The following is a 17,042-nucleotide window of genomic DNA, read 5'->3' as shown; positions in this document are numbered from 1 at the left end:
TCTCTGCCTCTGTGCCTCTCTCTCTCTCTCTCTCTCTCTCTCTCTCTCTCTTAAGTAAAATATTTTTTTAAAAAGATAAAAATGCATTAGTTACAGCAGGAATGGGGACATGGGAGTTGTAATGCAAGGAGCGTACACTCGTTTCCTTTCTTCATACTTCATAATTATTTTTAATATAAAAACAAACCCAATTCAAAGAAAATGTAGTATTTTAAATTTCTGGACATAATGCAGTCACTGGACGTCCCCTTTGCTGAACGTAACTAGAAGCTGCACAAAATAGAGGAAACATCGTTTTCAGTTTTGGATGACTAGCAACATACTCCTGGGCCCCTTAGGGTAAGGAGATAGATCAGGCGAGTGCTAGGACAGGTTCAGGCTGACCAAGAAGCTTCCAACCCTTTGTAGAGGTGAGGAGAACTGCAAATGGCTCCCCTCACCCCTGACATCATAAAACGGTTTTCTAAGAGCTCTCTTGGATCTTTAATGAATTGATTTTCTCTTTTTTCTCCCTGAACACTCAAGATTTGATTTTCAAACCTCCTTTCTTTTCTCTCCTTCTAATACTTGGAGTGATTCCTTGTCCCCTTTCCTCATGACTACTTCCTCATGTCAATCCCCACCCAATTCTCTTTGAAATCTTCCCCATTGGCAGATATGGTTTAATTATACCAATTTGTTCATGAAAATGTATCCTTTCTGTGAGTGCAAAGAAAAATTTCTCTAATGTCCTCATTTGTTCTCTGATAAATGTCCTCATTGGGTCTTAAGTATTCAATCCACCACACTTCCTATGTAAGAATACTGAGCACCTTTCGTGGGATAGGATAATATTGTGTTCCATTGGCAGAAACTTTTCACATACTTATGAAGTTCGTTGTATTCCTTTCTCATTAGCCCATATCAATTAAAGTAATACTTCTGGGTGCCAATTTGTTGGGTATTATAAACTCAGGTACTGAAAGAGCATCACATGGCAGTGCTTGCTTATAGACACTGATGTAGCAGTGGTGGTGGCAGGTGTTTATTATAAATATTAGTTGGGTTATCTTCAAAAGTGAAAATATGTATTTTAAAACATTCTCATATAAAAACAAGAGACAAAAATTGAAATGAGCTAAAACAGACTTTCCAATCCTGGGTGCTCCCAAATAATCTGAATTTTTATTTTTTGGACATATTAGAACCAAATAAAGCTTTCTTCTGATACACAAGCAAACAAATATGGCAGTCAAGGGAAGTAAGCTACATTTAGTCAAGATGTAGAGATACTTAGACTTGACTTCTTTTTCCTACAAATGTCCATACATCCAGAATTGCTTCTCAAAATGTAAGAAAGACAAAGCTTCTGCTCTCCAACTTGAACAAAGTTCCCACTTTTCTTTGGCCTTTTCTTGCTTTTCACCTTGCCTCCCTTCTCCCCTTTATCCTCCCTTCTGTGTATTTCTTTCTGCATATTCCTGCTGCCAAATCCCTTTACTGACTCTTCTTTCTGCCTTGTGAAGAAAAGGGAAGGACCGGCCAAAGGGCAGCTGAGTGGCTGATACCACCCATCACTGCCAAGTACAAGATTCTCCTTCTCTCACCATTCAAAAAACTTTGAGAAATTCTCCAGTAACAGTACAGGTTTTCACCAATATTTAAGCTTTTATTAGAGGTTGAGGGTTCCTCCATGTAGAATCCCCAGTGAGACAAGTTCAGGCACAGATTCCAGAGCAGAATTCTCTTATAATGCCTTCTCCAAATGCCAGGTTATCAAGACAGCCACCTACATTAAGTTCCAGTTACATATGGATTAGCACCTTGAACACATTCATTACATCTAGAATAAAACCTAGACACAGAATTGGAGTGTGCTCACACACACAATCATTCTCTCACTAGTTAGTGCATTACCTTCTGAAAGCAAATTGAATCAGGAAGCTAAATTTTCATGTGAATATGACCCAGATGTCAATACCATTCAACTAAGGTCTATGATAGGTTTTTCAAAGTTCTTTGGACTATAATTAATCCTATTTTAATGCAATTCTCTCAGAATAAGGAGTCTATACATTTATTAATATTTATTAATATTAACACAAATATACAAAAAGCATGATTAAAAATTACTAATTGATCGTATTCCTCAAAGAGAAATATTTTATCTTTCCTGTCCATGAAGGAAAACCAAGCTGTTAAGGAAATATGCATAAGGATCCCTGATTATCATGTATCAACAGAGTCATACTTTGCTACACCATAACATTTTCATGGCAATTTTCACTTCCGCATTTCTTAGTGTGTAGATCAGAGGGTTGAGCAAGGGTGTCCCAATGGTATAAAACACAGCCACCACCTTGTCTATTGGAAATGTGGTTGCTGGGCGTGTATATATGAATATACATGGGCCAAAAAATAGGACAACCACAATAAAATGGGAGGTGCAGGTCGAAAGGGCTTTTCGCCTTCCTTCTGCACTGTAGTTTCTCAGAGAGTACAAGATGATAACATAAGAGATAAGCAGAATTATGAAACTCACCATGCATATGGCTCCACTGTTAGAAACAACTAGCAAATTTATTACATAAGTGTCCATGCAAGCAAGTTTCAGCAAGGGCTGCAAGTCACAGAAATAGTGATCAATCACATTGGGACCACAGAAAGGCAATCTCAAAGCCAGGAAAATTTGTGCTGAAGAGTGGATACACGATCCCACCCAACCCAGAATCACCAGCACACTGCAGACATGCCTGTTCATGATGGTTGTGTAACGCAAGGGCTTACAAATGGCTACATAGCGATCAAAAGCCATCAGGATCAGCACGAAGATTTCCATGCAACCAAAGAAATGGGCTGAAAAGACCTGAGTCATGCACTCATTGTAGGAAATGGTCTTCTGCTGGGAAATGGCATCCACAATCAACCTGGGAGCTGTGGTTGTAGAGAAGCAGGCATCAGCAAAGGACAGGTAAAAGAGGAAGAAGTACATGGGACTCCCAAGGGTCCTGCTTCTTTTAATAGTCACTACAATGAGAAAGTTTCCCAACAGTGTGGCAAGGTAAAACATCAAGAAGACCCCAAATATTGCTTTCTGTTTTCTTGGATCCTGTGTCAAGCCAAACAGAATGAATTCATTCACACTGCTGTTCATCGCCATAGTAGTGTCTATAGGTAAGGTGAACTTGATAAGACCTTAATCTGCAAAAAGAAGAAAAGAAGTAACATCTTGGGGAGATCATTGATTGGGCTGACCTCTGAATTCCTTATTTTGTTCCATGTTCCATGTTCCTCCAACTTCCTTTAATCCCTACGAATCTTTGTAAATCTGCAGAAGTCCCAGCCTCTCCCAGATCTATCTATTCATTCAGAAACTAACCCAATTGGATCAAAGCCTTTGCATTTGGAGAATAAAAAGTCAATATCCTTTAAACATTTTGATTCCTACCAATACTGAAAATGGCAAATCTTGTTCTTTCCTTGGTCAGGTGCCTTACCTGCCTTGAAATTTGGCCTTCGTCTGAAAATATATACCCAATAGTGCCCTACTTTACTCTGAGTGCCCCAAAGAAGGAAAAAAGATTTTTTTTTTATGATCACATATACACTCATCTAGTTCATGTATTATGCATTTTATCTATGTGCTTTGAAATCTGAAAAACACTATTCCAATATTATTTAGCACTCATAGTGTTGGAGAAACCTCCTGAAGAAAATATCCTCAGTTGAGTTCACTGATTTGGGGTCCCTGACTTCATCTCTGAGTCTATCAGTATCTTGGATGAAATATTCTTTACAAAAACCTATTTTGACAGTCTTTTACCTCTTGTGTTATGTCACCTTCACTGATAGTCATTTGATAAAAAAGGCCTGGAGAAGTTTGAGGTTTGTCATAATTGAGGAAATTTCCTGTTTACCCTCTTTACTATTCTATTAAACTGAAGTCATTCAGGATCTCTCATATGAATTCAATGTGGCATAAAATTCCTAACGATGTCTATACTCTAAATAGTGTTTTTACACATATATGTTCCTTTTTACTCTGAATTGTCATATTTCTAAATATACCATTTGAAGAAAATTCCATTATTCAATATCCTATGTTTTGATTTTTCTGTTTCAAGTTCTTGTTCATAGCATATATAGTTTGTTTTGAAATCATTGTATGCCATTGTGTGTTCTGATTTTGATTTGGACTTATTATAACACTTCTTCTCATGTTACCATATTTTCCATGGATAAATTGTTCATTTAATAACTGACATTGTAAAATTTTTCTAAGTGGTATTTATTTGACCCTTTGTCAACTGAGATATTGCTGTTGCTTTAAATTTTCATTCTCTCAAACAACAATTCAGAGTAACTTTACAATCATGATATTCCTGCCCCAAATGCTTGATATTGTCATTGCTATTGGTAATTATTAAAAGGTTCTTCAATATTTGGTGTCCATTTATTAGCTATATGTTATTTTCAAAAATTCATGATATCATTAATTCTTCAAAGTACACAGAGGAATGAGAAAAGAAAATTACAATCTGTCTCAAAATTATTGACTCTATGATTTGACTCTCCAGAAATGACTATTTTTGTTTTTTATGTGTAATTTTTAAACATTCTAACAGTATGCTTGTATATGTGTATCTCTTTTGTGTATACAAGTATGGCCAATATTTCAAGGTTGATGATATTCCAAAAAGCTGATGAACATGCAAGCAAAATTTATTTTGTGACATTATCTTATTACTTCACTGGGATAACAGTAAATAACTGTATTTTATTATGTGCATATACCTTTTTATCATAAACCACATTTAACAGTTTTACTGCATTTTTCAAAATGATTTTTATTTATTTATTCATGAGAGACACAGAAGAAGAGAAGTAGGCAGAGGGAGAAACAGGCTCCATGCAGGGAGCCCGACATGGGACTCGAATCTGGGTCTCCAGGATCAGGCCCTGGGCAGAAGGTGCACCAAGCCATGGAGCCACACGGGCTGCCCAGTTTTACTGTATTTTTTATGTAAAGATTGCCCATCTGAGAATTTTTCATCTTTTGTCAGTTTATATTTTGCTGTCTTGATATTTTATCTGGAATAACTATTAACCTAGCAAAACATTACATTTCCTGGCCAAGAACACAGGTGCTAGATTCAGATGTCTTGAGTTCAAATCCTAGTTCCACTATATACTAGTTTGGGAAAGCCACTTGAGCATAATCATGGTACCTAGGTAGGTAAAATGAGAAAAATACCTAGCTTGAAGTGAGTAAGAACTATTAATTGCCAACCTCTGCTTCTTTCACTATCATGATTTTACTTTTTCTTTTTCTCTGTTTCTGGGGCTCTTTCCCTTTTCCTGTAATCTGATCTGCCAATTTTCCCATTTTAATTTAGCCCACTTCCAAAACATTGTAAAATTATACTATCTACTCACTTCAATCATAACCCTACAATAATCTTTTCTTTTAAGTATTGACTCACAAATATCTGGAGTTATTATAAAGAATGGGAAAAATATTACACTGCTCTTAATAGTTTGAGTTTTAAGATAAATATAGTTGAGATCATTCATTATGTAAGGCACTCTATCATTGGTATTAGCAGAATAGAAAGAGACAAGACACAAGACTACAAATTTCTAAAGAATAGTTTGGGAAGTAAAAAATTCAAAATTATGTTAACAGATGAATCATAACTTTAACTTAAGAAATACATTCTAAATTCGGTTTCCTGAGATGCAGATATTCTAAAGCAGGACAGGGAGGTGGGTTAGCACAGCGAGAGTGCTTGGAGGCCAAAGCCACACAGCCTAGATTTGTAGCCCACTCAACTGCCCACTATGGTGAGATATGTAACAAGTCCCTTTATATCTCTGTGCTTCATTTTCTTCACCTGTAAACATTAAGAGCAAAGCAACCTACTTTTTAGGGGTTCTATGAAGGCTAAATAATTCAGTATGTACAAAGCATGGGAGATGGAGGTCTGTGGATCTGCAATTGCACTCATTGTCTCATTAGGATTATTAGTATCAATTTTCCATTATGATGATTAGTATCAACTTTCAAGGATAATACTCTACCTTGTTCATTTACTCATAAAACAGATGCTCAACTGTTTTGCACACTAATGTCCTCAATGTCAGACTTGTCACAACTGATTAGCCAACCATAACACACCATCATCAATGAGAGTCCAGAGTTAACCCTACGGTTCACTCTTCGTGTGGTACATTCTATGGATTTGGGCAAATGTTAAGGATATGCATCCATCATTATAATATCATACAGAGCATTTCCACTGCCCTAAAAGCAGAATCATTTTAGATTCATGAAAGAAGAAATTATTTTCATGTAGTGTCTAATATTCATTAAATTCTGAATAAAATGTCTCACTATAGAGCAGCCCTAGTGGCTCCGCTGTTTAGCACCACCTTTAGCCCAGGGTGTGATCCTGCAGACCTGGGATCGAGTCCTATGTTGGGCTCCCAGCATGGATTCAGCTACTCCCTCTGCCTGTGTCTCTGCGTCAATCTCTCTCTGTCTCATTGAAAAAATAAATAATTTTTTTTTAAAAATGTCTCACCATTTTGTTGAAGGAAAACTGCAATTTGATTTTGATACCTGTATGAGTTTGCGTTGTGAGAATTATCTGTTCATATGTAACACAAAATCAGCTGGTATTTCACAAACATCAGAACTACAAATGGCCAATCCCTGATTTTTTAAAAAAGATTTTATTCGCCCACTCACCCCCACCCCCCGCCCTCCTCCCCTTCGAAGTTAGGCTGGCAGGCAGTTTAGCAGAGAAAAGAAACAAAAAACCAGTACCTCTAGCGTTTGTGCTCCATGGCAACCTCTCCTTCTTGGACACTCCACCTCCTAATGCCATGAGAATCACCATTCCTCAGACACTTGAGTGGAGCCAGCATAAGACATAAACCATAAATAGGTTAGGAATAAAACCATGGACATATCCAGTACATGTCCTGACTAGCAAATGGATGGAAAATTCTGATGAGTCAGAAAAAAAAAAGAGACCAGCATATATATTTATACTTAAATGAAAATACAGAGTGCAAGGCTGAGCAAAGAATCTTGCTAGGGAAAAAGGAGTGCTTCATCCTAGGATTTCACTAGAGTTCTTCTCATTCCTCCACTCTGTAGATCATCCCTTACTCCAATATCAGAAAGAAAATATAATTCTTAGGTGTCAGTGGGTTTGGGCAGCCAACATTACAGTCATTAATAGAAGAACAAGGAGTATCATAGTGCCATAGAATTGTGCTAACAACACTATCTAAGAATACTGATTGCTGTGGTCAGTATACATCCTTTCCTTTTCCTGGCCTTAAACCTTGCAAGTAAGAAATCCACCAGTGTAGGATACTATACCTCTACATGCTTCAGTGTACCCCTCATTCAATAAGAATTGGTCCTGAGACAGTGCTGCATCAAGAAAAGTGAAAGGAAACACCCAGACACATCAGAATCTTTTCATCACTGACAGAATGCTTCTGGAACTTCATGCTTTTCAAAGATTTAGAGAATTACATAATGGCAACTGCCAGTAATCCAGTGCTGAATGGTGATCGAGAAAAAGAACATAGGATAGTTGGCTTGAAAACTTACCATATTTCTTGCACGGAAATAGATGAGATCCAATAGAGAGCCCATAGTTTTTGCTCTTGCAACTCCTATTTATTTTGAAGATGAATCATGTGCAGCGTGTTTGCAACATGTAAACTGTACTTCAAATATATCTACTTGGCTTTTCATTGCAGGATCCATGGGGAGAGAAGATACACCATAGGTAGCCCTAATCTTTCCTAGAGGCTTGGGTTAGACACTTCAATAAGGTCTGTAATTATGAACAGAAAGTTTCTTATATCTACTTTAAAATTTTCTAGAATACAAAGGTATAATTCCCACTATTCTATGATAGAAACATCTCTAAAGCCAGCTCTAGTACCCCAAAACAATTCCTTGGCAGAGCACGTGGACTAACATCTTCTTCCTACACCAGATATATATATAGACAATTCATAGACGTTCACAAATACCCAGCCTTTGGAATGATAAGAGCTCTGCCCTTCCCCCCCAATCCCAAAGGATATGCTCTATAAACTACTAAGCTCAGTCACTCCTGGACCACTGCAAACCATGGTGCCAAGTAATCCCAGACAAGGCTGTCAAGAGGCAGATTCTTCCCACAGAGTCCTTCTCCTCTCCAAGACTCTGTAGGGACCCATCTCATTTCTGTTACCACTGCTCCACTGGTGCCCTAAGGAGAAAGTATTCCTTCAAGTCACACTTAAGTATAGGCTAAAAATTCCCAAAGGATTTACTCTTTACGTTGAATCTTTTCTAACAGCACACAAAACTCTGAGCACAGGTGCACATTCCAACACATGTGATATGAATGTATTCTAGCTTCATGATTCATGTCTCTGTGAATTTAAGCAATTTTCTTCACTTCTCCCAATTTCCTATTCTAGAAAATGTTACTGTATATATAATTATTATTATCCATCTTAATGCTACTAATATAATATAAATACTTGAAAACAAGTAATTAAAATTTCTATAATTTCTATAATATGTGGAAGTTATTAACTCAGTAACTAAAGCAGAAGAGAAAGTGGAAATGAACACTAATGAAAAATAAATTTATAAAAACTAAAGAAAATACTTTAAAAGATTTTTTTGCTTCAAAAGCAACTAAAGTTACAGATTACATACAATAAAATGCACATATTTTTTGTCTGACAATTCTATACATGCTCACCATAGTGCTCACCATAACAGGTGTACTCTCAATTCCCTTCACCCTATTCAACCATCTGGCCAACTCCCCTTTGGCAACCACCTGTTTATTCTCAGTATTTAAGAATATGAGGTTTTTGGTCTCCTTTTTTCTTTTCCATTTGTTTTCTTTCTTAAATCTACATATGAGTGAATTCACATGATATTTGTCTTTCTCTGTCCAAGAGTTTCACTTATATTAGTCCCCCAAACTCCATCCATGTCATTGCCAAAATTATTTTCATAAAAATCCAATAGTGGAATTACTGGATAATATCATATCGATTTTTCATTTTTGAGGAAACTCCATCATGCTTCTACAGTGACTGCACCAGGTTACATTCCCACCAGCAGTGTATGAGGGTTCATTTTATTCCAAGTCTTGGCAACAATCCTTATTTCTTGTTTGTTGAATTTTACCCATTCTGACAAGTATAGGTGATATCTCATTGTGGTTTTGATTTGTATTTCCCAGATGATGAATGATGCTGAACATCAAAAGATGTTCTAGGATCCCGTCTCATTAGCCTCATACCCTCCCAGACATTACTGTAGTGTATATCCACATGGCTGACTCCTTCACCCTCTTCAAGTATTTATTCCAATGAGATGTCTGCCGTGAAGACTACTCTGACCACCTATTTAATGCTGCAGGATGGGGAGAGATTTAACATGGCAGAGGAGTAGGGGACCTTCATCTACTCTCGTCTCTGGAAATCAGCTGGATATATAACAAATCATACCGAACAACTGCAAAATCAACTGGGGATCTGAGAAGAAGTTGCTACAATTCTACAAATAAAAAACATCACTTTGTGCAATGCAAGGTGTATAGAGAAATGAATCTGAGGCCATCTATCAGAGGATAAATCATGGACATTGAAGTCTCCATTATCCAAGTACCAGAAAATGGTGTAGGCAGTGGAGTGGAAAATTGGGACTTTTACAAGTTTGCCTGAAGGGTGGTCAGGAGGTAAAGAAAGACGGAACCAGGGTTTCACACCATTGTCTCAGGATTCCTGGCATCACAAAAAGAATGGAGGGACCAGAGTGCAGCAGAGTGTTCCCAGGCATTGGGGCAGAGTACCTCATTGCAATCAGTCAGCCCAAGAGCCAACATTTAACTCAGTCTTGCCATAAACAGGGAACATCAGCAAGGTGGGGTGACTGCTCTCTGAGGAGGGGCCCAGAAATTGACAGAAACACTGAGAGGCCCCCACTTCTCCAGGAGGTGTATTATTGCTGAGTGCCACAGAAGTCTTTAAAACTTGGATTCTTAATTTATTGGCGTATAGCTGTTCATAATATGTTTTTAAAATCGTTTGTACTTCCTTGGTGTTGGTAGTGATCTCTCCTTTCTCATTTATGATTTTATTAATTTGAGTCTTCTCTCTCTTCTTTTTAATAAGGTTGGCTAATGGTTTATCTATCTTATTAATTCTTTCAAAGAACCAACTCCTGGTTCTGTTGATCTGTTCCACAGTTCTTTTGGTCTCGATTTCATTTAGTTCTGCTCGAATTTTAATTAACTGTGTTCTTCTGCTGGGGGTGAGGTCCATTTGCTGCTTTTTCTCTAGTTCCTTTATGTGTAAGGTTAGCTTTTGTATTTGAGTTCTTTCCAGTTTTTGAATGGATGCTTGTATTGCGATGTATTTCCCCCTCAGGACTGCTTTTGCTGCATCCCAAAGATTTTGAACGGTTGTATCTTCATTCTCATTAGTTTCCATGAATCTTTTTAATTCTTCCTTAATTTCCTGGTTGACCTTTCCATCTTTTAGCAGGATGGTCCTTAACCTCCACGTGTTTGTGGTCCTTCCAAACTTCTTGTTGTGATTAAATTCTAATTTCAAGGCATTACGGTCTGAGAATATACAGGGGACTATCCCGATCTTTTGGTATTGGTTCAGACCTGATTTGTGACCCAGGATGTAGCCTATTCTGGAGAAAGTTCCATGTGCACTTGAGAAGAATGTGTATTCAGTTGAGTTTGGATGTAAAGTTCTGTAGCTATCTGTGAAATCCATCTGGTCCAGTGTATCATTTAAAGCTCCCGTTTATTTGGAGATGTTGTGCTTAGAAGACCTATAGAGGGTAGAAAGAGCTAGATTGAAGTCATCAAGTATAAGTGTATTATTAAATTAGGAAATCTAGAAGAAATGGATGCATTCCTGGAAAGCCACAAACTACCAAAACTGGAGCAGGAAGAAATAGAAAACCTGAACAGGCCAATAACCAGGGAGGAAATTGAAGCAGTCATCAAAAACCTCCCAAGACACAAGAGTCCAGGGCCAGATGGCTTCCCAGGGGAATTCTATCAAACTTTTAAAAAAGAAATCATACCTATTCTACTAAAGCTGTTTGGAAAGATAGAAAGAGATGGAGTACTTCCAAATTCGTTCTATGAGGCCAGCATCACCTTAATTCCAAAACCAGACAAAGACCCCACCAAAAAGGAGAATTACAGACCAATATCCCTGATGAACATGGATGCAAAAATTCTCAACAAGATACTAGCCAATAGGATCCAACAACACATTAAGAAAATTATTCACCATGACCAAGTAGGATTTATCCCTGGGACACAAGGCTGGTTCAACACTTGTAAAACCACCAATGTGATTCATCATATCAGCAAGAGAAAAACCAAGAACCATATGATCCTCTCATTAGATGCAGAGAAAGCATTTGACAAAATAGAGCATCCATTCCTGATCAAAACACTTCAGAGTGTTGGGATAGAGGGAACTTTCCTCGACATCTTAAAAGCCATATACGAAAAGCCCACAGCAAGTATCATTCTCAATGGGGAAGCACGGGGAGCCATTCCCCTAAGATCAGGAACAAGACAGGGATGTCCACTCTCACCACTGCTATTCAACATAGTACTGGAAGTCCTCGCCTCAGCAATCAGACAACAAAAAGACATTAAAGGCATTCAAATTGGCAAAAAAGAAGTCAAATGCTCCCTCTTCGCCGATGACATGATACTCTACTTAGAAAACCCAAAAGCCTCCCCCCCAAGATTCCTAGAACTCATACAGCAATTTGGTAGCATGGCAGGTTACAAAATCAATGGCATTTCTATACACTAACAATGAGACTAAAGACAGAGAAATTAAGGAGTCAATCCCATTTACAATTGCACCCAAAAGCATAAGATACCTAGGAATAAACCTCACCAAAGAGGTAAAAGATCTATACCCTAAAAACTATAGAACACTTCTGAAAGAAATTGAGGAAGACACAAAGAGATGGAAAAATATTCCATGCTCATGGATTGGCAGAATTAATATTGTGAAAATGTCAATGTTACCCAGGGCAATTTACACGTTTAATGCAATCCCTATCAAAATACCATGGACTTTCTTCAGAGAGTTAGAACAAATTATTTTAAGATTTGTGTGGAATCAGAAAAGACCCCGAATAGTCAGGGGAATTTTAAAAAAGAAAACCATAGCTGGGGGCATCACAATGCCAGATTTCAGGTTGTACTACAAAGCTGTGGTCATCAAGACAGTGTGGTACTGGCACAAAAACAGACACATAGATGAATGGAACAGAATAGAGAACCCAGAAGCGGACCCTGAACCCTATGGTCAAATAATATTCGATAAAGGAGGAAAGACTATCCATTGGAAGAAAGACAGTCTCTTCAATAAATGCTGTTGGGAAAATTGGACATCCACATGCCGAAGAATGAAACTGGACCACTCTCTTTCACCATACACAAAGATAAACTCAAAATGGATGAGAGATCTAAATGTGAGACAAGAGTCCATCAAAATCCTAGAGGAGAACACAGGCAACACCCTTTTTGAACTTGGCCACAGTAACTTCTTGCAAGATACATCCACAAAGGCAAAAGAAACAAAAGCAAAAATGAACTATTGGGACTTCATCAAGATAAGAAGCTTTTGCACAGCAAATGATACAATCAACAAAACTAAAAGAAAACCTACAGAATGGGAGAAGATATTTGCAAATGATATATCAGATAAAGGGCTAGTTTCCAAAATCTATAAAGAACTTATTAAACTCAACACCAAAGAAACAAACAATCCAATCATGAAATGGGCAAAAGACCTGAGCAGAAATCTCACAGAGGAAGACATAGACATGGCCAACATTGCACATGAGAAAATGCTCTGCATCACTTGCCCTCAGGGAAATACAAATCAAAACCAAAATGAGATACCACCTCACACCAGTGAGAATGGGGAAAATTAACAAAGCAGGAAACAACAAATGTTGGAGAGGATGTGGAGAAAAGGGAACCCTCTTACACTGTTGGTGGGAATGTGAACTGGTGCAGCCACTCTGGAAAACTGTGTGGAGGTTCCTCAAAGAGTTAAAAATAGACCTGCCCTACGATCCAGCAACTGCACTGTTGGGGATTTACCCCAAAGATTCAGATGCAATGAAACGTCGGGACACCTGCACCCCGATGTTTCTAGCAGCAATGTCCACAATAGCCAAACTGTGGAAGGAGCCTCAGTGTCCATCGAAAGATGAATGGATAAAGAAGATGTGGTTTATGTATACAATGGAATATTACTCAGCCATTAGAAACGACAAATACCCACCATTTGCTTCAACGTGGATGGAACTGGAGGTATTATGCTGAGTGCAGTAAGTCAATCGGAGAAGGACAATCAGTGTATGTTCTCATTCATTTGGGGAATATAAATAATAGTGAAAGGGAATATAAAGGAAGGGAAAAGTAATGTGTGGGAAGTATCAGGAAGGGAGACAGAACATAAAGACTCCTAACTCTGGGAAACCAACTAGGGGTGGGGAATGGGAGGAGGGCGGGGGGTGGGGGAGAATGGGTCACGGGCACTGAGGCGGACACTTGACGGGATGAGCACTGGGTGTTTTTCTGTATGTTGGTAAATTGAACATCAATAAAAATTAACTTATAAAAAAAAAACTTGGATTCTTGGAATGGGATTACATGCTGGGTCACAGGCTGGGTTAGCACTGAATGTGAACTGAAACCAGAGAGATAGCAGTGATTAACTGCTTTTCCCTGAGCACTCACTGAAGAGTAGGGGACAGGAACTTTCAGCGTGAGGGCTAGAGGTGGGGGTGCACCTCTGATTTTCCTTCTCATCTCCCATAACGGTACAAAAAGCCTAAAGGCAACAAAAGTCACATAGAGCAATCTGGAGCTGTATATTTAGCCTGGCTCCCTGCAGAGGGCAGTGCAATACAGTCCAGGGCAAAGACACTTGAGAGTCACTGCCCCAGGTGCCCAGAAGATCTGCAAGGAAATCTGCTAAGACCGAGTTTATCAATGATAGAGAACTGCCAAACTCCAGCACTAGGGGAAAATAGTATATAGAATTTAAGGTTTTTTCTCATGTTTCTTCACTCTTTTACATTAATCCTTTGTTGGCTTTTCAAATAATTTCTTATTTTATCAACTCTTTTTAAAGTCTTTTTAATTTTCATTTTATAGTGCTATTTCATCACGTCATTGAATTTTATTAATTGTTTTGATTACATATAAGTTTGCCTTTCTTTGCAATTTTGGGATCTAGTTTCTTCAAAGAAGCAGCCCAAAATACACCGAGGATCTAGTGTTGTGCTTCTTCTGTTCAGTATTTGGTTATATTCTCTCTTTATTTTTCTGTTGCTTCTGATTTGTTACATGTATGTTTCTCTGGAATCACTGTTGCCATTTTAGAGCATCCCTTTCTGGCAAAATAAAAGAACTAAAATCTAAGGAGGTCAAAACTAAAAAGGCTATTCCTGAGATGCAATTAAAAATGGAGGCTCTAACTGCTAAGAAATATGAGACAGAAGAGAGAATCAGTGATTAGAAAAGAAATTGAGAAGAATAAGAAAACTGAAGTAAAAAAAGAGATAAACAATTACAGTATCACAAGTAAAAGTCTGAGAGATAAGACATAACATAATTTTTATAATAAATTTATTTTTTATTGGTGTTCAATTTACCAACATACAGAATAACATAATATGAAACAATATTAGCATAATTGGGGTCGCAAAAGAAGAGGAAAAAGTAAGAGAGAAAGTGGGAAAGATGGTATATATGAGCATATTATAGCTGAAAATTCCTCTAATCTGAGGAAGGAGACAGGCATTCAGATTCAGAAGGAACAATGGATCCCCCTCAAAATCAATACAAAAGTAGACTAACCCCTCAACATATAGCAGTGAAGCTTGCAAATTTCAGAGACAAAGACAAAATTCTGAAAGCAGCTCAGGACAAGAGATCATGAACCTATGAAGGTAGGAAAAAAAGACTCCCAGCAGTCTTATCCACAGAGACCTGGAAGACCAGAAAGGACTGGCATGATATATTCAGGGTGCTAAATAAAAACAGTATGCAGACAAGGATACTATAGCAAGGCTGTCATTCAGAATAGAGGGAGAGATAAAGTGCTCCAGGAAAAATAGAAACTAAAAGAATTTGTGATCACTAAACCAGCCCACCAAGAAATATTAAAGAGAATCCTGGAAGTGCAAAGAGAGCCCAAATTAACATAAACCGGATATGAACAGAGATAATATTCAGAAATACTGACTTTACATGTAAAACAATGACAATGGATTGGTATCGCTCAATGTTCACTCTAAATATGAATGGGCTAAATACTAGAATCAAAAGTCATAGGTTCAATTGGATTAAAAAAAGGACACTTTGATATGTCGTCTACAATCGGCACAATTTAGACCGAAAGACGATTCCAGAACAAATGCGAGGAGAAAGAGAACCATCTATCATGCTAGTGAACATTGAAAAGAAAAGAGTTTAGGTGGTAATCCTTATATCACAATCTAATGTGTGAACATTAGATTCTAACCTAATCTAAACATTAGATTCTAACCTGACGACTGTCATAAGAGATGAGGAAGGACAATATATCATAATTAAGTTGTCTATCAAACAAGAAGAACAAACAATTGCAAATATTTAGCCTCTAATAGAGGAGCATCCAAATATATAAAGCAAATAACAACAGAATTAAGAAACACTTTGACAATAATACAGTAATAGTAGGGATCTTTAACACAACATTCACAAAAGTGCACGGATCATCAAAGCAGAATTTCACTGAGGAAACAAGGGCTTTGAATGACACACTGGACCAGACAGACATTACAGACATATTCAGAGCATGCCTTCCTAAAGCAAAAGACTACATATTCTTCTTGGGTGAACATGGATCTTTTTCCATTATCAATCACAGCTGAATCAAAAATCCGGTCTCAACTGAATTCAAAAGATTGGGATTATTCCCTGCAATTTTTCTGACTATAATGATTGGAATTCTGAACTCAATCACAACAGGAAATTTAGAGGGACAAAATTCATTTGGGTTAAAGCATCCTACTAAAGAATGAATGGGTCAAACAAGAAACTAAAGAAGAATCTTTAAAAATTCATGAAACGAAATAAAAGGAAAACACAACAGTTCAGATGAAGCAGAGGCAGTCTTAAGAGAGAAGTATACAGTGATACAAGCTGTTCTCAACACAGGAAAAGTCTCAACTACACAACTTAACCTTACGCCTAAAGGAGCTAAATGTCGCAAGAGAAGAGAAATAATAAAGATTATAGCAGAAATTGATGAAACACAAACTAAAAGAACAGTAGACTAGAACAACAAAACTAGGAGCTGGTTACTTGGAAAGAATTAATAAGATCAATAAACCACTAGACTGACATATCAAAAACAAAAGATCAAGGACCTGAATAAATAAAACCATAAATGAAAGAGGTGAGATCACTACCAACACCAAGGAAATACAAACAATTTCATAGATTGTTATGTGCAATTATATGCCAACCAATTAGGTAATCTAGAGGAAATGGAAGCATTCCTGGAAACACATGACCTACCAAAACCAAAGCAAGAAGAAATAGAAAGCCTGAACAGTATCAAAACCAGCAAAGAAATTGAAGCAATAATAAAAGATCACCTAACAAACTACAAATCTAGATCAGATGACTTCCTGGGGAATTGTACCAAACATTTAGGGAGAATTACTACCTATTTTTGGAAGCTATATCAAAAAATAGAAATGAAAGGAATACTTCCGAACTTACTCTATAAGACCAGGATTACCTTGATCCCAAAACCAGACAAAGACTCCACCAAAAGGAAAACTACAGAACAATATCCCGAATAAAAAAGGATGCAAAAATTCTCAGGAGACAGCCAATAGGATCCAAAAGTACATTAAAAGGATTAATCACCATGACAAAGTGGGATTTCTTTCTGGGCTT

At 37.5% G+C, this 17,042-nt stretch overlaps 1 protein-coding gene across 1 annotated transcript; it reads right to left on the bottom strand.

Moving 5' to 3' along the window:
* Positions 1-1,365: 1,365 nt before the first annotated feature.
* LOC112912178 (olfactory receptor 4C11-like) lies at positions 1,366-8,509 on the bottom strand. Its single transcript, XM_025988913.2, has 2 exons — positions 6,809-8,509; positions 1,366-3,180 (listed from the first exon to the last, which is right to left on the bottom strand). The coding sequence occupies exon 2, from the start codon at positions 3,137-3,139 to the stop codon at positions 2,225-2,227; it is 915 nt and encodes a 304-aa protein (XP_025844698.2). The 5' UTR covers positions 3,140-3,180; positions 6,809-8,509; the 3' UTR covers positions 1,366-2,224.
* Positions 8,510-17,042: the final 8,533 nt, after the last annotated feature.

Source organism: Vulpes vulpes, chromosome 5 (genome assembly GCF_048418805.1).
Source record: "Vulpes vulpes isolate BD-2025 chromosome 5, VulVul3, whole genome shotgun sequence".
Classification (NCBI taxonomy): Eukaryota; Metazoa; Chordata; class Mammalia; order Carnivora; family Canidae; genus Vulpes; species Vulpes vulpes.
Note: the sequence above shows the minus strand (reverse complement) of the source record. Positions and strands in the feature narration are given on the sequence as shown.

Bases quoted from the DNA above. Each gene is read 5' to 3' on its own strand.
- LOC112912178 (XM_025988913.2), bottom strand. From the start codon at position 3,139: ATGGCGATGAACAGCAGTGTGAATGAATTCATTCTGTTTGGCTTGACA.